Source organism: Narcine bancroftii, chromosome 2 (genome assembly GCF_036971445.1).
Source record: "Narcine bancroftii isolate sNarBan1 chromosome 2, sNarBan1.hap1, whole genome shotgun sequence".
Lineage (NCBI taxonomy): Eukaryota > Metazoa > Chordata > Chondrichthyes > Torpediniformes > Narcinidae > Narcine > Narcine bancroftii.
In genome coordinates this window covers 60755571-60775737 of record NC_091470.1, presented here as the reverse complement: position 1 = coordinate 60775737, position 20167 = coordinate 60755571, and the positions used below count along the sequence as shown (strand labels likewise).

General features: G+C 40.3%; 1 protein-coding gene across 8 annotated transcripts in view; it reads left to right on the top strand.

Moving 5' to 3' along the window:
- The window catches only part of mia2 (MIA SH3 domain ER export factor 2), an 82431-nt gene that overhangs the window by 23571 nt on the left and 38693 nt on the right, over positions 1–20167 (top strand). For all 8 annotated transcript variants that reach the window (XM_069916842.1, XM_069916841.1, XM_069916840.1 and 5 more), the window contains 11 exons: positions 5036–5176; positions 5327–5348; positions 5452–5540; positions 9574–9651; positions 11074–11184; positions 11313–11384; positions 11470–11574; positions 12671–12793; positions 12877–12943; positions 18729–18784; positions 19780–19870. In XM_069916842.1, the coding sequence (XP_069772943.1) occupies positions 5036–5176; positions 5327–5348; positions 5452–5540; positions 9574–9651; positions 11074–11184; positions 11313–11384; positions 11470–11574; positions 12671–12793; positions 12877–12943; positions 18729–18784; positions 19780–19870 (955 nt within the window). The remainder of the gene's footprint in view (positions 1–5035; positions 5177–5326; positions 5349–5451; positions 5541–9573; positions 9652–11073; positions 11185–11312; positions 11385–11469; positions 11575–12670; positions 12794–12876; positions 12944–18728; positions 18785–19779; positions 19871–20167) is intronic.

Here is a 20167-nt window from a genome sequence, read left to right as displayed (position 1 = left end):
GTATCTTCAGATAAGTCCCCATGGCTGAGTTTAATTACATCTGCTAGTTCTGAAAGTAAGGTGACCTGCGTGTGGACCCAGTGTCGTCAGTTCCACATAAGCAAAAAGCATCTGAGTACATGGTTTTAATCCTCCATTACATTCCACCCCTTGGTCACAATCTGTCATTTGCGAGGCCTAACCAGTATTTGAGTACAGAGGGAGCGAAAAAAGAGAAATCAAAACAACAATTACAAAGATAAGCAATGACGCGAGCAACCAACGGAGGATAGTGTGGCCCACTCCCCCAAATGTAGCAGTTAGCCATGAGAAAGGATTCCAACCAAGGCTCAAATTATCCTTGTTGGCCACAATACCCAGATACTGGAGCTCACGAACAGATTTTGAAACATGCTGAACAATAACATATTTATATAAGCTGCACTTGAGGCTGGTGACCGAGGACTTCCTTGGCGTAATGCATCGGACCGTGTTTCCCACTGGGAACTCCCTTGGAACGTCCTCGACATTACAAATCCAATTGCTGGCATCAAAGCAGCTGTTAAGCCAGATCACCAGGAGTGTAAAATGGAGAACCTGGAACAAAGAAGCCTGACACATGTCACTCACGATACCATAAGCGTTCAGTGTTTAAACAGACTAAATCATCCTGTCCCTCAATAGCTACCCACCGAGTGTTACCCTGGGCAGGTGTCACTATTTCCCCTTTTACAGGAGGGCCACTACCTGGTGGTGCCACCCATACCTTTTGTCCAACATTCTCTCGTTCAGGGATGGGGGGCAATGACTGTTATTCCTCTGGAATAGGCTGTAGTTCAGGAGCGTGAAGAAGTCGGTGGAAAGGTGTACCTCCTTTTAAAGGGCGATGATTCAAATTGTCGACTGCCTGCTGCAGCACATGGCACCATCCCTTCTGGGTCCCCAGTGATGTTAACAAATGAATTTGTTCCTTCAGTAAGCCGTTCATTTGTTCAACTAACCCGGCAGCCTGCGGGTAATAAGGAATATGGTGGACCCATAAAATACCGTTGTCATTTGCCCAATCACAGATTGCTTTCCCGGAGAAGTGCGAGCCATTATCAGAGTGAATCTCCTCTGGAACATCATAACGATAAATCAAATGGTTTTGTCCTTGGATAGTGCTAGCTTGGTCAGCCGTCTTGGTGGGAAAAGTAAAAACCAGGCCCGAAAAGGTGTCAACCATTACTAGGACGTAATATTTACCCATGCAGTCTAGCATGGGGCCTATGTAATCAATTTGCCAGACCGCAGCTGAGTGAGCACCCCGTTTTATTCGGCCATGCGGACCAGGTGGAACGGTATGGAACTTCACAAGCTGACATTCTGGGCATGTACATATGACCATGCGGACATCATCCTTATGGATGGATAAAGCATGTGTACGGGACCACATAGCTGATCCCTTCTCCCCCAAATGACCACTCTGTTCATGTGCCCATCGAGCCAGGGGGACGGTATCAGCACAGCTGATAGTGGCAAGCTGATCTGCTACTGCATTATGTTGAGCCATGTTAGTCGCCATATTGGTATGGGCATCAACGTGATAAACGGTTATCTCATGATGGTGGGAAGCATCCCACAACAGCTGCCACAACTCTTTGCCCCATACTGGGCGGTCATGTATCATCCAGTTGTTCTTTTGCAAATCAGGCATCCATACCACAAGTCCATTAGCCAAAGCCCAGGAATCAGTAAACAGGCGAAGAGGGTGATCATGGGGATCTAGTGGTAAAGTGACTGCCTTCAACTCAGCATACTGACTGGAGCCACCATCCCCCTCCTCCGATAACTGAGTTCCTGACCTAGGATGGTAAGCCACCTGTTCGTGTATGCGGCCCACCCCTTCAGGCCCTCTGGTCGCACGACTCTGAATATACCACTTCCATTTAACAATAGAAGACTGCTGAGCCCGCCGGATCTTTAGATTAGCATCATTAGCCAGGACCCAATTCATTATAGGAAGTGCAGGTCGCAATTGAACATCTGCATCGCCTGTCATTCTTTCAGTCTCTAGCAGGGCCCAGTAACAGGCTAGTAACTGTTGTTCAAAAACAGAATAACGAGTGGCAGCCTCAGGCATGGTACGTGACCAGAATCCTAGTGGGACTCGGCGACCCTCTTGTTTCTGCCAGAGGCTCCAGGAGGCCACATCATCAATATAATGGTGAATTGAGAGGGAAGGCGATACTGGAAGGTGGGTGAAGGTATACTGGCGCCCCTTCCAGGTAAAGGCGAACTGATCCTGTGAGTCCTCAGCTATAAGAATACTGAAGAAGGCCTTAGCGAGATCAATGACAGCATACCATGTTCCTGAGTTCCCAGTAGCAATGTTTTCAATAAGAGTGACAATGTCCGGAACTGCTGAAGCAAGTGGTGGGGCATGTTTGTTCAAAAAACGATAATCAACTGTCATTCTCCAGGAGCCGTCCGGCTTCTGGACCGGCCAAACAGGGCTATTAAAGGGCGACGTTGTGGGCCTCACTACCCCTTCTTCTTGCAGAGCATCGATGGTGGCAGTAATCTCTTCCTGCCCCCCAGGGAGATGATATTGTGGAATGCACACTGGTTTCATGGGGGCTGGCACCATCACAGGATCCCACTTAGCCTGACCCACTACTAGTTTTTTTGTAATAGTTCGAATTCCAAATTCAAATCCCCCTTGGCTAGTATTAAGGGCCATACCGGCCAACATATTAATACCCAGGATACACTCGTCAGTAGCAGCCACCAGGGCATGTAACCAGACAGGGGAAGGGCTATCACCCACCATGGCACAGACTTTTATTTCCTTTGCCAGGGTGACCGCTCCTCCCAACCCCTCTATTCGAAAGGCCGGTCCAGTCCAGAGGTCTGGATTACCAGGAATCACCGAGTGCTCTGCACCGGTGTCGACCAAAGCCAAGTATTGGCGATCATTACCCCCACCCCAGTGGATTGTTAACGGTATGTAGGGCCGCGGATCCCCGTGTGTGCGCCGTGTCTCGATGGAGTAGACACGGGAATCCTGCCCACACCTTCAGGCTTCAGAAGGGTTCGGGGGCTTCCAGGACCACATGCTATTGTTATCTTTAAGAGCCTGTTTAACCCATTGTTTTACCTCATCATGAGTAACTGGAGCAGGAGAAGCCAGCTCGATAGAAGCAGCAGTGGGAGCAGAAAGCACAGCTGGGCCAGGAGGACTCAGCAGCTGGGGATGATGTTCCCCTGCTTTTTGCCTAAATCGATCTCCAATGGCAGCCAGCTCTTTTACAGAGAAATCACGGATCATTGACTCCTTCCGACCCCTGTTCCCACTTTGGCTCACAGGGTCCTCCACCCAGTCTAGGGGAGGAGGTGGAGGCCATCCAACAGAGGGAGTAGGCCATAGAGCATAAGCAGGGGTTTGGGTATTTTCCCCTGGGTCCACATGGGAAACCGGGGTATCTATCCCTTCCATCTCTACCCTTACATCATCCCCCCTTCTGTCTGTTTGGGAAATCTGCTGCCTTATAGGGCGGGCATGAACAGCAGATGGAGAGGGTAGTATGTTAGACACATGCTGAGGAGTATCTGCATTATTACCATTGTCATTCCAGATATTCCCATCCCAATCCTCAATTACATCAGGATCGTCACCATTCCTTATCATGGCATGAATACGATATGGATCGGGTTCTACTCCATGCCTTTCCTTATCTGCACAGAGCTGCTGCCGGAGTTTAATATTACGGCAAATCATTTGGACATGCTTATCTTCCCATTCTTTGGCTCTGTCCTGACTGGTACGAACAATCTCGCTCATCATGGAACAGCATTGTCGCAGGACTTCTAGCTCCTCCTCTAATTGCTTTCTTTTGCACTGAGATTCTACTTCTCTTTGAATTAATTCTGCTTCACGCTGAACGGAGTGGCGTAATGCTGTGGCCAGCAACCAAAAACCATTCGTCAGCATTCCCTTTTTATCAGGAAATTTACTTTCTCGAAGGAGAGTGGCAACCCGCTCTCCCAGAGGTGCACTTGATGAGTCTAACTTCTCATCCCAACTAATGGGTGGTCCCAACAAAGACAGGGTATTGGCCAACATGCCAAACCCATCGTCTTTGGAAGTCCATCCAGGAATCAAGAACTGCTCAGGGCTCACCTCTTTCTTTCGGCGAAACATCTTGAGACCAACCCTGCTCGCAGCGCCAATTGTCTTGGGTAAACTTATACCTCTCATTTTGTTCATTTTAGATTGGTCACAGTGTTTTAGCTACCGAAAGAAAATAGACACACACACCGAGAGCAGTTCAGTTTATACAAATGTTTATTACTAATTCAAAAGCTGATTTCACACTACAATATGCAAGCCCTTCCCAACTATACTTATCAACGCTTGGACTGGTCCCAACTGCCGAAGCGAGGCAACAACTGCACACTTGTAGTAGGTTGTCAGGGCGCTGGTAGCAGCTTCTCCACCTCCCCCGACCGGGACGTTGCTCGGACTCTGGCTGTTCTTCCTTCTTGACAAGGGGTGTTCCCACCCCTCGGAGAGTCTAAACTTCAGCAGCAGGACCACAGACTTTTATACCCCAAAAACAATTAATCATGCACCCACTCCCTCTAACATTTGTCAGTCAAAATCAAAGCTGAGCATACTATTCTACAATTTAGAAGATTAATTATTATGGAGCAGGATGCTATGATATCCTGGTTTATCTCGTAGATACAAGGACTCATTAAAACTTCTTGAGCAAGACAGGTTGTGACCAATACGTCAATTTCAGAGTGTCGTATTTGACAACTGCTTTCCCTGGGCCTCACGGTGGAATTCCATTTCAAAGTGTATCTTCAGATAAGTCCCCATGGCTGAGTTTAATTACATCTGCTAGTTCTGAAAGTAAGGTGACCTGCGTGTGGACCCAGTGTCGTCAGTTCCACATAAGCAAAAAGCATCTGAGTACATGGTTTTAATCCTCCATTACACAGTATTGCTAGATCTCTTGCTTCATGTAGTGTTGACCCTCCTATGACGTTGCCAATATTTTACTCACAGTCCTATCTAACAGTGATGGATGCATTGTCTGAAGATCTGGGAATGTCACCAAACCTACATGGTCCTTGCACTGAGTTCCTGATTTCAGTTCTTTTGGGGATTATCACCGCATTGCTGTTTGTCTACAGGACTTGTCAAGCAGTAAGTATATTTGCATATTGCATCTTCTCATCTCACACAATTGGAGATGTACCTTAATGTACCAAAAAATCCTACAGACAATCTTTGAAGCATTAACTTTATAGAAAAAGGATGTTCATGTTAACTGCCTCTGTTTTGCTTGCTTCTTAGGTGAAAAGCAGAAGATACATGGGTAAGTCACTTAAGACTTTAGAAGTAATATTCTTATCTAATTAATTTACACTGTAATCTGATCAGTCCAGGTTTTAATTGTGCTCTAATATGATTTTTTTTAGGGAGAGAGAAACAACTCGCAGAAAGAGTTTCTCAACTATTTGATGAGAAATGCAAAGTTCTTGAAACACTGAGCAGTTGTAAACAAAAGGTACGTATGAATTTTACGCCTGTTTTTTCTCTATTATTTGTTACTACTTTTAAATGTTCACTGATATAACAGTACATTATTGATGTGATTGGAAATTAATTTGACATATGCAGTGGTTCTCTTTATTTGAATTTGCAGCATATATTTTTGTCAGTACAGTGCATACAATCCATGTCTATTTGACATTTATATCAAATAATCCCATGTTATGAGTGAAATACATTTTTTCATTGTGCCTCATGTCACTTCAGAAATTGAATTATGTCTGCCACGCCAATCTTTGAAAAGTCATGGAATTGATGATCTTTGTTCACATAGCCTTTTGCACAGAGCAGATAATTAATATTAAATCAAGTCAAATTTATTGTCATCTGATTGTTTCGTTGGGGTTGTACTTGTACAATGATTTTCAGTCCTCTGTGCAAAACACCAGACAAAACACACATACAAACATTACATGTGCATTCATCAATACAAATAAATATTGTTTAATGAATAATCGGATGGTTAATGAAGCAGTTCCTTTGGTCGTTCAGCATTCTCATTGCTTGTGGGAAGAAGCTGTTCCTCAGCCTGGTGGTGCTGGCTCTGATATTCCTGTATCTCTTACCCCAATGGGAGCAGCTGAAAGATGCTGTGTGCAGGGTGGAAGGGGTCCTCAATGATTTTGTATGGCCTCTTCAGACAACAATCATGGTAAATCACATCGATTGTGGTGGGGTGGGGGGGGGGGGGGGGGTGGGAAGGGAGATGCCATTTATCTTCTCTGCCACTCTTGTAGTCCTGTGTATTGATCTCCAATCCATTTCTTTGCACCAACTGTACCACACTGTGATGCAGCCATTGTTCTTCTTTAGGATCGAGATAGAGCTTCTATACAATGTTGACAAAATGATGGCCAGTAGCCTTGCCCGCTTCAGTCTCTCAGGAAGTACAGTCACTGTTGCACCTTCCTAATAACAGAGGAGATGTTGAATGTCCAACGATAGATCACTAGTTAAGTGAATTCCAAACAACTTGGTTCTCTCTACAACAGAGTTTTTGATTTTTAGTGGAGGGTGGTCATTCCTGTCCTCAAGTCCTTTGTCTTGTCCACATTAAGACTCTGGTTGTTACTCTCGCATAATTTCACCAGATTTTTCACCTCTTTGTAGTGCAACCATTGTTATTGCCGATGAGGTCAACTACTGTTGTGTCACTTGCAAACTTAATGACACTGTTGGAGCTGGATCTGGCGATGCAGTCATGGGTCAGTAGTGTGGACAGGAGCAGAATGAGCGCATAGCCCTGAGGCACACCAGGCATAACAGTACCCGACATTCTCCTACTGACCCAGACAGAGTGTTGTCTTTCCATTAGGAAGTCTAGAATCTGGTTACAGTGTTGAGTCCCAGTGAGGACAACTTCGACAGCAGCCTCTGGGGAATGATGGTATTAAACACCAAGCTGAAATCAATGAACAACAGTCTGGAGTATGAGACGTGGTTCTCCAGTTGGGTCAAATCAGCCAAGAATTAATCAAGCAGTCAGGAAACTCTTTTTAACTCTCATATACTGTTGTTTTTTTTTGTTTGCTTTTGAAGGCAGCAATTATGATTCAGCAATACCAGAAGTAGATTCAGAAAGTTTAGCAGCACAGCAAAAGGCCATTCAGTCCACCATATCCATGCTGATCAGTTTTCCCATTTACAGTCATCCCATTTGCCTGCATTGGGACTCTATCCTTTAAGCGTGATAATTGTATCTGATTTCACTAACTGCTATGCAACATGTTCCAGATATCAACCACACTCTGTGCTTCAATCTTTTTCAAACTTCAACCCCTCCTTAAAACTATGGCCCCTTATTTTTAAGACCTCTGCCATGGAAAAAATACAATTTTGGCTATCTATCTATCATAATCTTGTATACATCAATTGTTACCCACTCAGTCTCCTTTGCTGCAAGAAAAACAAGCCCAGTCTATCCAATCTCTCCCCATAATTCTGCAACGAATGAATATATTAAAATAACTAGATCGTGTGTTCAGTTCTGGTCTCCAAATTATAGAAAGGATATAGATAAGGTGGAGAGGGTGCAGAGAAGGTTTACAAGGATGTTGCCTGGCTTATAGCATCTAGATTACGGAGAAAGATTAAGGAGACAGGGACTTTATTCATTGGAATGTAGATGGCTGAGAGGGGATTTGATAGAGGTATTTAAAATTATGAAGGGAATAGATAGAGTAGACGTAAATAGACTCTTTCCCCTGAGGGCAGGGGAGGTTGGAACAAGAGGGCATAAGTTGAGGGTAAAGTGGCAAAACTTTAGGTGAAATATTAAAGGATGCTTTTTCACTCAGAGTGTGGTGGCAGAATGGAATGATCTTCCAAAAGAGATAGCTGCGGCAGGGTCCCTTCTGTCATTTAAGAGAAGGTTGGTTGTGTACGTGGATGTGAGGGGATGGGGGGGTTATGGGCGGAGAGCAGGAGGGGGAAGCTAGTGGAGTTGTTCAAGTGAACTCAAAGGGCCGACATGGCCTGTTTCCGTGCTGTAAACAGTTATATGGACATTGAATTATGTGCAATCCCTGTGACATCAGCAAATGGTACTCTCGATCTATGTTTTCAGTGATAACATAGAAGATGTGAGCTAAACACAACCTGAAAAACTTTTATTCTTTTGACATTTTAAATATTCATGCAATTTATGTCCTTTAAGTGGGTTGGCTCTGCTGAGGTGAAAGTACCTTTTAACCAGAAATTTTGAGTACAAGCTGGATTCATCTTTTGAAAACTGATGATCTTAATATGGTTGGTTTATTTATTTTTTCTCTCTTGTCATCTACATACACAATGCAGTGCAAGAAACATCTTAATGATTTACTGATTGTGCCTTCAGAGCAATAGCAGAATTCAACTTGAAAAATGCAGGATGGGTTCCATTGTGTTATATCAGATTTTAAAATTTTATCCTAAATATAATCCTTGTTTTTAGGAGCGGTATTTACCAGGCCAGACTATTGCAAAACATTATAAGATGCCTTTGTAACGTACATATAACTAAAGCTCAAGAACACTTTCTTTCTAACAGCTATAAAACTGTCGAACCTTCTCTTGTTATAGAATGCTCTGACACCACAAAAGGACCGTCGGCATTATTTCGTTAGGCTTACTCAATATTTATTCCTGATCTTTGGTTTTTATTGTTGCTTTTTAACTTAATTAAGTACTGTATTTTTTTTGTCACAAAGAACCTGTTCAGTTGCAGCAAGTAAGAATTGTGTATATCATACTTTGGCTTGACTTCGCGGACGAAGATTTATGGAGGGGGTAAAAAGTCCACGTCAGCTGCAGGCTCGTTTGTGGCTGGCCAGTCCGATGCGGGACAGGCAGACACGATTGCAGCGGTTGCAAGGGAAAATTGGTTGGTTGGGGTTGGGTGTTGGGTTTTTCCTCCTTTGCCTTTTGTCAGTGAGGTGGGCTCTGCGGTCTTCTTCAAAGGAGGCTGCTGCCCGCCAAACTGTGAGGCGCCAAGATGCACGGTTTGAGGTGTTATCAGCCCACTGGCGGTGGTCAATGTGGCAGGCACCAAGAGATTTCTTTAGGCAGTCCTTGTACCTTTTCTTTGGTGCACCTCTGTCACGGTGGCCAGTGGAGAGCTCGCCATATAATACGATCTTGGGAAGGCGATGGTCCTCCATTCTGGAGACGTGACCCATCCAGCGCAGCTGGATCTTCAGCAGCGTGGACTCGATGCTGTCGACCTCTGCCATCTCGAGTACCTCGACGTTAGGGGTGTGAGCGCTCCAATGGATGTTGAGGATGGAGCGGAGACAACGCTGGTGGAAGCGTTCTAGGAGCCGTAGGTGGTGCCGGTAGAGGACCCATGATTCGGAGCCGAACAATAAACACATTATTAGTTTTAGATTATGTTGCTCATTTAACTCCATTAGATTATCCAGTCTAGTTTCCAAACATTTTCATTGGTATGACAATAAGTTAAAATTTGCCCGAATTATTTATTTGTCTCTAATTTGTCCTCTTGTCTTTAGTACAGTGAATTTGAAGCCTCTGTGAAGAATGCCGCTGGGTTAAAAGAAGCAACAGAAGCAAACACTTTACATCTTCAGGTAAGAATACTGTTAACAAGCTATCTGGGAAAATACTTTTAAGATTGCCAAAAAGTGTGCTTGAAGGATGGCAAATTGAAGTGGAATATTGAGGGCTATGAGCCAAATATTTGCAAAGGGAAGTTTGAGATTTTTTTTTGTGAATTTTTCTACTTTCATTTTTTGTGAATGGTAATAGAATAAAGATATTTATAAAAGAACACAAGACATGTGTATGGGCCATCAAGTTTTCTGTGCTGTTCAACCGCTGGTCTCGCTGTGGACTTGCCCGCTCACTCCCTATAAACCCTGAATTCCTCTATTTCTAAATACATTGATGGAAGCTGGACTGTGCTGCTTCACTAGCCGAGAATTTCATAAGTTCACTACATTTCTCCTTAACCTTAAGATTCAAGAGAATAGATTTAAGATGTGTTGCATAGTTCTAGCCACACCTGCCAGTAAAAACAACCTTTAAGGATTTTGTTCTGTTGCTGTGGGTTTAAGCCAGGTGCATGATGGGCAGAAATACTCAGCAGGTCAGGCAGCCTCTGTAGAGGAGATGGGGAGTTAACATCTTCAGTTTGAAGACTGCTGATTATTTCCACGATTTTCTGATTTCCACCTTCTATATTTTTATTTTTCAGATAATAAAGGCAAATTGAGTGTATTTAAAGAAATGTAAATAAACACATAATATAAGTGAATAATGGATGTGTGATTATTTTTAAAAATGTATAATTATCCACTGTGCATTATTAACCAATTAATCCAAGTATGGTCCCTCTAAGCCATTCATGGTAGACACTAAATCATGAGTACTTTTTTGGAGTATGGTATTGTCTGCAACAACCCAAGTTACAATTTTCTCATCACTCATTTAGCTGCATCTTTCTTCAACATTATGGAAGAATTTACACAGGATAGCTTGTGACCTACTTACCAAGATGTCTTTGATAATTTGAAGCATTTTCATATTTTTCACATTAAATTAAGGTTTTCTTTGTGATTTGCATTGTGTTATTTAACAGTTGATCAACTGAGTGCCTTCTTTATTTCCTAAAGTCAGCTCTTAACAGTATCCAGAAAAAGATGTGAAATTAATTTTATATGAGCAGTTTATAACTATAAAATTTTAATTTGAAAAGAATTGCAGACATTGTTAAATTTTAACTTAAAATTTTAATATTGCAGTTTTAAAGGTCATTTTATTATGTAAACTAGACGGTGACCTGAATTGTATTATTGCTTGTTTATATTAAGAATAATGAAGAATTCATTATTATGGATGAGCTAAGATTGTTCAACTAATTTCAATTGAAATACCTTTTTATCATATAGGGACAAAAGACAATCTAATAAGGTTTTAGCATTAAATATATTTTAATGTACTAGTGTTGGTGATGTTTTCGAGATTAATTTTAGAATAAACTTCTTTTTTAGGATGCATATACCAAATTGGATAAGTCAAATGACTCTATTAGACAAGCGATTGATCAGTTCACACAGGATTTAGAGGGAGAAAAACAAACAAAATCTCGGCAAAGTAATTTGGTATGTCATCATTCAATGGTTGTTTTAACCCATTATTAGTTAATCACATAGCTGCCTAATAATCAAATATTTAAAATGCAATGGAAATGTAGATTTTGTGCACTTAGTCATAATTTTCCCCCTTCCAGATTACAAAAATACAAGCAAATTTGTGTGCACTAGAAAATGAAGCTCAAAATCTTAAGATTCAAGTAGAAGAGGTAAGGATACAAGAAGTGATAAAAACACTAATAAATGCTAATAGTGTGACTTTAAAAAGACTTGTATTCATCTGTGCACTTTTAGGCTAAAAAGGAATTGAAAGCAATTCAGATTAATGATGCAAGGCACCAGGAATCTTCGCAAGCTGCAAAAGAAGAGAATTCTCATCTCAAACAAAGCAAAGAGCAGGTATGACTGATATATTTTTCACCAACCCTTTTCTATCAACCTACACTCTAAATTAAAGCTACTCTCCATTTAAGCTATTTTCCTCTAAAGCGTGTCAAAAGCAACTGCCACTGTTGGAGTCTTCTTTCCTTGTACTGGATGGATTAAGTTAATGAACTTAGAGATATTGTCCATTGTTTGTCTTTTCTTAATAAATCCAGTTTCGTCAAGTTTTACTATTTTTGGTACACAGACAGCCAATCGGTTTGCTCATAGTTTTGCTATTTGATTCCACTTGCATTGAATTCGCCCATCATTATTGAATGAAGATCTACCGGGACCAATGCCTGAAGAGAGCACACAAAATCAGTGAACCGGCGCGGACTCGAAAGGCCAACATGGCCTGTTTCCGCTCCGTAAATGGTTATATGGATGCTGATATGTTTGCAACAATAGCAAGTGATAGTGTAATGGCAATAACATGGAGATGAGTTTACAGATAATTTTTAAAATTTACTTTGACTTGATTTAAATTTCCCATTTGCAGTGTTTTCCATTAGTTTTCTGAACTATTTTGAACTATAAATGGCACTCAGTGCAAAATAACTAATTCACCCTTTACACTAATTGTGATCTTAATTGTGCAGTATTAATGACTGAAAGACATATGAGGATATGTGTAGTACCATTTTTCTCACCAACTCTGCCTTCAAACCATGAGTCTTATGCAGATCATGAACACTATTCCCTGATTTAATAATCCACTACATTTTGTTTTTAAAAAAACCCACCTTCACAGCTTTCTTGAACAACAATATGACAAGTCACATTTTGTCACCTCCACTTACTCTGCCACACAGTTTCAAGGTCTGTTTTTATCCATATTGCTGCAGGTTTTCTCAGATTATCTGAATTTATTGAGAACTGTGTGGGTTTAATGAATCAAACTGTCTAAACTTGTGTTGCATTTTGTAACTACATAAACATTTTACTTCTTTTAATTGTTTTAATAATTTTGATGAGAAGTTCTTTGAATATAATAATGTTCCAGAGTTTTTAATTAAAAGAATACTACTTGTTCAATCCATTAGCCTAATTATAACTTTTCTGTGTGTAGCTGTTGCAAGAGTCAGAAGGGTGGAATGAACGTTACAATGAACTTACCGAACATATTAAATTAAGTACAAAATCTCATAAGGATATAAGGGACGTTCTTGCATGTAAAGAAAATGAAGTGAAGGTAAGATTTGTTTCTGTGAAATCAAATTGTATCCAAAATGTATCAATGCTCAAAAATGTTAATTTAAAGATTCTTTCTTTTAGTCTCTGACGGATTGCCTTCTAAAGATGAAATTGTGGAATCAAGTTGAAGAGGATAATCCTGCAGAAGGTAATGTCTGGGACAACAAATACTGAAAATGAGAACCATAAAGACTCTAAACTAATGCTTTGCTATTTTAAAAAAAAAAAAAAAAAATGCTTTTGCACTTTACTCAGACTTCACCGGATTTGCTAAATCTGGTTGGCAATCAATGTTGGTTTCATTGAAAGGTTGGAAAAAGACTTTTTTATAAAAATGAATAAAATGCTGCTGCAGATAAAATATTTGGCAGTTTTAGATCCATGCACAATACCAAATGGCTATGAACAATAAAACTTTTTTGATTAGGCTGCATTGTTACGAGCCCAGAAGACCCCAAAACCCAGCAGCAATAGATATTCACCAAGACAAATGGTTACTTAAACAAAAGTTGCTTTTAATTATCTTTAAACATGAAAACAGGATCAAACTTTAACATATTACTATTAACTTAACTAGCCTAACTTAACCCCCTTCTAATTCTAAGCGCACATGTATGTAATGTGTGTGTAAGTTCAGAAAAGTTCTTTCATTCACAGGCCAATCTCACTTCTCATTCCTCCAAGTTCACTGGTTGCAGGCAGTTCTTATACTGTGCACAGAATTTAACATTTATAAAGTTCTCCAGACTTTGGTGCTTGAAAGGTAAATGGTTACAACTCAGGAAGGTTCTTGACAGTTTTCAGAGAGAAATTTGTTGCTCCTGCACTCAAATTGATCCCTGTTAATCAGCCATGACAGTGTCTTGCTGAAGAAACTTGCCCCATCAGGGTTTTCCAGATGATAACCTCTTTCTGGTCACCACAGAGCTCCTTTTTGTTTCTTTTATTTCAAGTGAAACATTAGGCAGCCAGTTCTCTCCTTTGTATGGACCACAAGGGTTTTGAGCAGGCTGAACTAAGCACTCACAACCCATTTTCAAAATGGCTCTCTCTGCTTGCAAAACCACATGACCCTCTTAGAACAGCAACCTCCATTCACAGACTGTGGCTCTGAACCCAATCCTCCAAGTTTTCTCATCTGTTGCTTTTCAAAACAACAATCCATTAGTGAAGTCCCTTGGGCAATCCCCAAAGCTTTGGCAAAGGCTCTTGAAGCTGGGCTGTCTAGCTTGAGGAGTGCTCCAGTATTTTTAATGAGATCTGTTTTGAAGTGTTTGTATATGACCTACACTTAAACTGTGGCAGGTTTTTTTTAAAATCTCCCAAAATCATATCTATAATACAATATAAAACACAACATATTCCGTCACAGTATCAAGTTTGTACAGTATGTCCAACAATCCATGTCGACAGGAAAAAGAGAGACATGCTTGAGATGCATGTATCTTTTGGAATCATCTGTTTGTACAATGACATTTTATTTGTATGGAAAAGTTTTATACTTGCTGAAATCTCCAGACAGGAATACTTAATTCAAAATACTTCTTGCTGAAGACAATATTCAGTTAGTACATGGCAGTGATGCTCAATCATAGGTTTAGGACTGGATTTGTGTGCTATTGTATGAGAATAAACTACAGATCATTAAAATTGTTTTTGAATCAGCCAGAACCATGTGGGCATCCCAGGTTTAGATTATGCATGGAATCCTGTGATCTTTCCAATTACTGGACAAATGTTGGTTAGCACCAAGAAAAACACTTTCTGATCTTTAATGCTTGCTTAATGCATTATTCTGAGATACTTTGGGTACATCTGAGTCTGTGTAGTCTGTCCAGTTCACAAGTATTTCATACGTGCTTTTATTGAGAAAATTGATATTTTAAAATATTCATAAATATTCTATTTTTTAAAAATTGGCACATACAGGACAATAGGCCCATGAGCCTGTGCCTCCCAATTACACTCTATTGATCTCCAGTACGTAGGAGGAAACCGGAGCCACTAGGGAAAACCCATGTAGACATGGGGAGAATGTACCACCTCCTCATCAACTGTTGGATTCAAACCCAAGTCCCGATCACTGGTGCTGTAACAATGTTGCACTAACCGGGCTGCCTTGTCTAGTTTACCTACCTTCTAGCTAAATAAAATAAGCTGATAACTGACAAGAGGGTAAACTAATACTATTTTAAAGACTCTGTACTTACTCGGTTGTGTATCTTAATGAATGGAAAAAAATCCATTGTACAAAACGATCTATCAAACTCTAATTATGAATGACAGAATAATGAAAATACTAGTGAATCTAGTCCCCATGCAGCAGTTAAGTTTTTGCTCCAATCAACAGAAGGATAAATAAATAATTTTAAAAGAATATGTGCATTGATGATTTTGCATCTATCTATGCATATTTGGCGATACAGTTTGTAAAAACAAAAGATTAAGCATTTAAAGTGGAAGATGGGCAGCACATTGGTTATTGCCATATAGCACGGAACAGTCCTTTTAGGCCAACTTGTCCATACTGACCAAGTTGGCATTCCAAGCTGGTCCCATTGCCTGCGCTTGGTCCATATACTTCTAGCTTTTCCTATCCATGCATCTCTTCAAATGTCTTTTTAACTGCAATTGTACCTGTTTCTATTAGCTTCTGTTGCAGCTCATTCCAGATATGGACTACCCTCTAAGCACGGTAAAGATGAGATAGCTTTAATCTATGCCCCGCACAATTTTATAAACCTCTATGAGATTACCCCTCAGTCTCCTATGGTGAATAAAAACCATCCTATCCATTGTTTTCCTGTATCTCTAACCCTCCAATTCCAGCAAAGTTCTGGTGAATCTCCTCAATATTCCTTCCAACTTATAGTCTCAGTAGCAAGATGCTTTAAGAGCTAAAGTTGTTAAGACGAGTTAATTGCTGAGATGAAATTTGCAAGGTGTACAATGGTTAATGCAGGTTTGAATGCATAGGCATCAAGTCCAATACACTTATAATGCAGAAAGCTAAAGGAAGGGAGAATTTCTACAGTGAATTTTCAACCCACTGGTGCACTATCAGGATTGTCCAAAGAAAATACCAATCTTGTACATCCTTTAGGGCTGCATATTAAAAACTTCAATTTATTTTGGAGGATTGAGTTAAATTGGCAGATGTTATGCCGTAAGTGATGTTAATAACTTCATTATATGGAGTTCTGTGTTCACAATTTCTAACCATTAGCTCCTCAGATCAGTGGTTAATACTTGCATAGTTTTAATTTTTTTCCTGGGAAAATTATTAACATATTGTAGTTTCACTAGGCACACAGTGAGAGAACCACACAGAGTCGAAAGTGAGTTGATCCAACTGACATTAATAGAACTCTCGCACAAGTATAAATCCCACAGAACCCAATGGTTCTTCCAACTCCCAGGACCTTTATGACATCAGCTGCTAGACTGTGGGCTTACCCTGCACCCAGAGCTCTCACAGTCTGCCGTGGACTTGCTCATGACTCCTTGAGCCAGTTTTCCTGTTGCATGAACCACCACAATATAATGTAAAAGAAAACATTTATTTAAAACAGAGTTTTCCTAATAATTTTCATGGTGCAATAAAATTTATTACTGCTGAATCCTTGGGTCCTTTGCAAATTTCAACACTAATGTTCTTCAAAAGTACTTTGTAGACTATAAAGTGGTTTGGAAAACCCTGCAATTCTTGTGAGAAGTGCTGAGTGCAACTTTTCATTCTTTAAAATACCATTCTTACTTTTATCTAGAAGGATATGGCTAGGATGCCCTAATCAGAGCGACCCACAGTCGCCAGGAGTGGGTGTAACCACTGGAGCCATCAAATCAACTGAATGGCTCACGAGACTGTCTTGTGCCTTGAAGTCAAGCTTGTGTAAATTTCTATAAATAGCTCGCTCCATTTTTTTTGTGGAAAAAAAAAAGTAAAAGAGAGTTTGGGTGTGGTTTGGTGAAACTCTGTATCTATCATTAATTAAACCATATAACCACTTACAGCACAGAACAGGCCAGTTCGGCCTTACCAGTCCATGCCGTAGCAAATCCCCACCCTCCTAGTCCCACTGACCAGTACCCGGTCCATATCCCTCTAGTCCCCTCCTATCCATGTAATGATCCTGTCTTTCCTTAAATGTAACCAATGATCCCGCCTCGACCACGTCTACCGGAAGCTCATTCCCCATCCCCACCACCCTCTGCGTAAAGAAATTTCCCCTCATGTTCCCCTTATAATTTTCCCCCTTCAATCTTAAACCATGCCCTCTAGTTTGAATCTCCCCCTTTCTTAATTGAAAAAGCCTATCCACATTTACTCTGTCTGTCTCTTTTAAAATCTTAAACACCTCTATCAAGTCCCCTCTCAATCTTCTATGCTCCAGAGAAAAAAGCCCCAGTCTGTACAACCTTTCCCTGTAACTCAGACCCTGAAATCCTGTCAACATTCTCGTGAACCTTCTCTGCACTCTCTCTATTTTGTTTATATCTTTCCTATAATTTGGTGACCAAAACTGTACACAGTACTCCAAATTTGGCCTCACCAATGCCTTGTACAATTTCATCATAACCTCCCTTCTCTTGAATTCAATACTCCGATTTATGAAGGCCAACATTCCAAATGCCTTCTTCACCACACCTCTACCTGAGTATCAGCCTTGAGGGTACTATTTACCATAACTCCTAAATCCCTTTGTTGCTCTGCTCTCCTCAATTGTCTACCATTCAATGTATATGACCTATTTAAATTTGCCTTTCCAAAATGCAGCACCTCACATTTATCTGTATTAAATTCCATCAGCCATTTCTCAGCCCACACCTCCAGCCTTCCTAAATCACCTTTTAATCTACGGTAATCTACCTCACTGTCCACAACACCACCAATCTTTGTGTCATCTGCAAACTTGCTTATCCAATTCTCTACCCCTACATCCAGATCGTTAATATATATAACAAATAATAGTGGACCCAGGACCGAACCCTGAGGAACTCCACTAGTCACCGGCCTCCAATTGGACAAACAATTTTCTACCACTACTCTCTGACACCTTCCATCCAACCACTGCTGAATCCATTTCACTACCTCCTTATTTATACCTAATGCCTCCACCTTTTTTCCTAACCTCCTGTGGGGAACTTTGTCAAAAGCTTTACTAAAGTCCAAATAGACAACATCCACAGCTTTCCCTTCATCAACCTTTTTTGTAACCCCCTTGAAGAACTCAATCAGGTTTGTCAAGCATGATCTACCCCTGACAAAACCATGCTGATTACTCCCTATCAATCCTTGTACCTCCAAAAATTTGTAAATAGCATCCCTCAGAACACTTTCCATCAACTTGCCCACCACAGACGTCAGACTTACAGGCCTATAATTCCCAGGTTTGCATTTGGACCCTTTCTTAAACAGAGGAACCACATGCGCCACCCTCCAATCCTTTGGTACCACCCCCGTGGCCAGTGGCATCCTAAATATCTCTGTTAATGGCCCCACTAACTGTCCACTAGCCTCCCTGAGTGTCCTAGGGAATATTTTGTCCTGTCCGGGAGATTTATCCACCTTTATCTTTTTCAACACAGCCATCACTACCTCCTCGGTTATCCTTGTATGCTTCATGACCTCCCCACTATTTTTCTTTATTTCAACTGGATCAACAATTCTTTGATTAAACTCAAAGTGGGAGTTAGATTCCTCAGCTATGTATACAGCCCCAAACATTTTGGGCACTGTTACAATAGATATGGAAAAAGTAATTATGGTGAAGTTGATGCCTTACGAATTTCTTCCACATGTGCTTTATATCTTTTGACTGCTCATTGTTTTCAAGAAAGTTGGTGTTAATATCCTTTCTCTTACTTATCCTAAATTTTTGGGTCTGATCTATCTAATTAGTCTAAAAAGAAAATCTTTTTTAATGTATCAGAAATATCAGAAGAACAACGGAAGCAAAAGATTGAAAAGTTGATACATGTTGCTAAGGTATGTTAACAAGCATAATGAGTTTTGTATAGCATTTCCCTGTTTCTCTTGACATTTTATTTGAATGGTACTTGTATTACATGAAGTGACTGCCCTGTTTGACTTGAAACATTATTCCAATCATTCTGTTCCTCACCAGTGCCAACTATGCAAAATATGTTGAGTATTGCCACACTTTAGACAAAAGCAAAACTAAAGGAAAGAAGTTATAAAATTATGGCAAATGGCATTCCTTACAGTAAAGTTGCACTGACATGTCAGTGTTTTGTAAATGATTTGAAAACAGAAGCTTGATATGAATGAAGATTTTGAAATCTTGTCTGATCACTGGTTGTGATATTTTCTTGGCTCCAACTATAGTGTACTACTTTTTAACAAGCATTTAGACACCTTGTTCAGCACTCTTGATAGATTTTTTTGTGTTCTTTAAGCTTGTGTTCTTTGCTGCTGTTGAGAGTAATGTTTTCAATAGGCATGGTGTAGCAGAGTGTTTTCGAACACAACCTGATCATGTGTACCTGGAGTTGCAAGATCTGTTCTGATTTTTCTCCTGTTTAGGTGATTTAAGGGAAAATTAGATGAATGAATTAGATGTATTGGAGATTGATCTAATTGAAGTGCTTAAGGTAATTGACTGGGTCAATGGGACGAAACTCTCCCCTCAATTCGGGAAGTCAGAGATCAAACTGAATAGTGCATAGGCTTGGGCCAACAGGATAAACTAATATTTTTATGGTCAGTTTGTTGGCTGATCTGCCATATGTGTCATTATTCGTAGAATTGTGGAATGACACAGCACAGATGAGAGGTATATTTATCCCATTGTGTTGGTGCTGGCTCCTTGATAGAGCTATTATGCTGTCTCTCTCTTAATTAAATCCATTTCATTTGAATAATAATAAATAAGTATCTGACATTTGTAAATTTCCTTAAAAGTACATTGTCATGTAAAAATCCAGTGCTATGTTTTTAAATCTTGATTTATTACCTTTTAGGTAAATGCTAGTTTGAAGTCAGTGGAAGAAGAAAGAAATCAGATTCACAGCAAGTTAGCAGATGAAACCAAAGCAAAGCAGGAACTGATGGGTAATTATAAATAAGTTCCATTGCCCGTGTATTCAATGGAAGCTAATGCTATGCTAAATGCTACTCTTTTTCTTTTTAAGGGAAGTTTGATGACTTCATGGAATTAATGTATTTGTATATAATTACAATTCCTTAATAGAATACAAGGATTTTTTGTCTTCAGTGCTATATAGTAATTCTCATTGGTTTATGTGACAGATAATTTGCCTTTCCAGCATGCTTTATGTTTCAAATGATCCATAAATTCACAGGGAAGGTATGGATGAGAAAGATCACAGAAGAACTGATTTCTTGAAG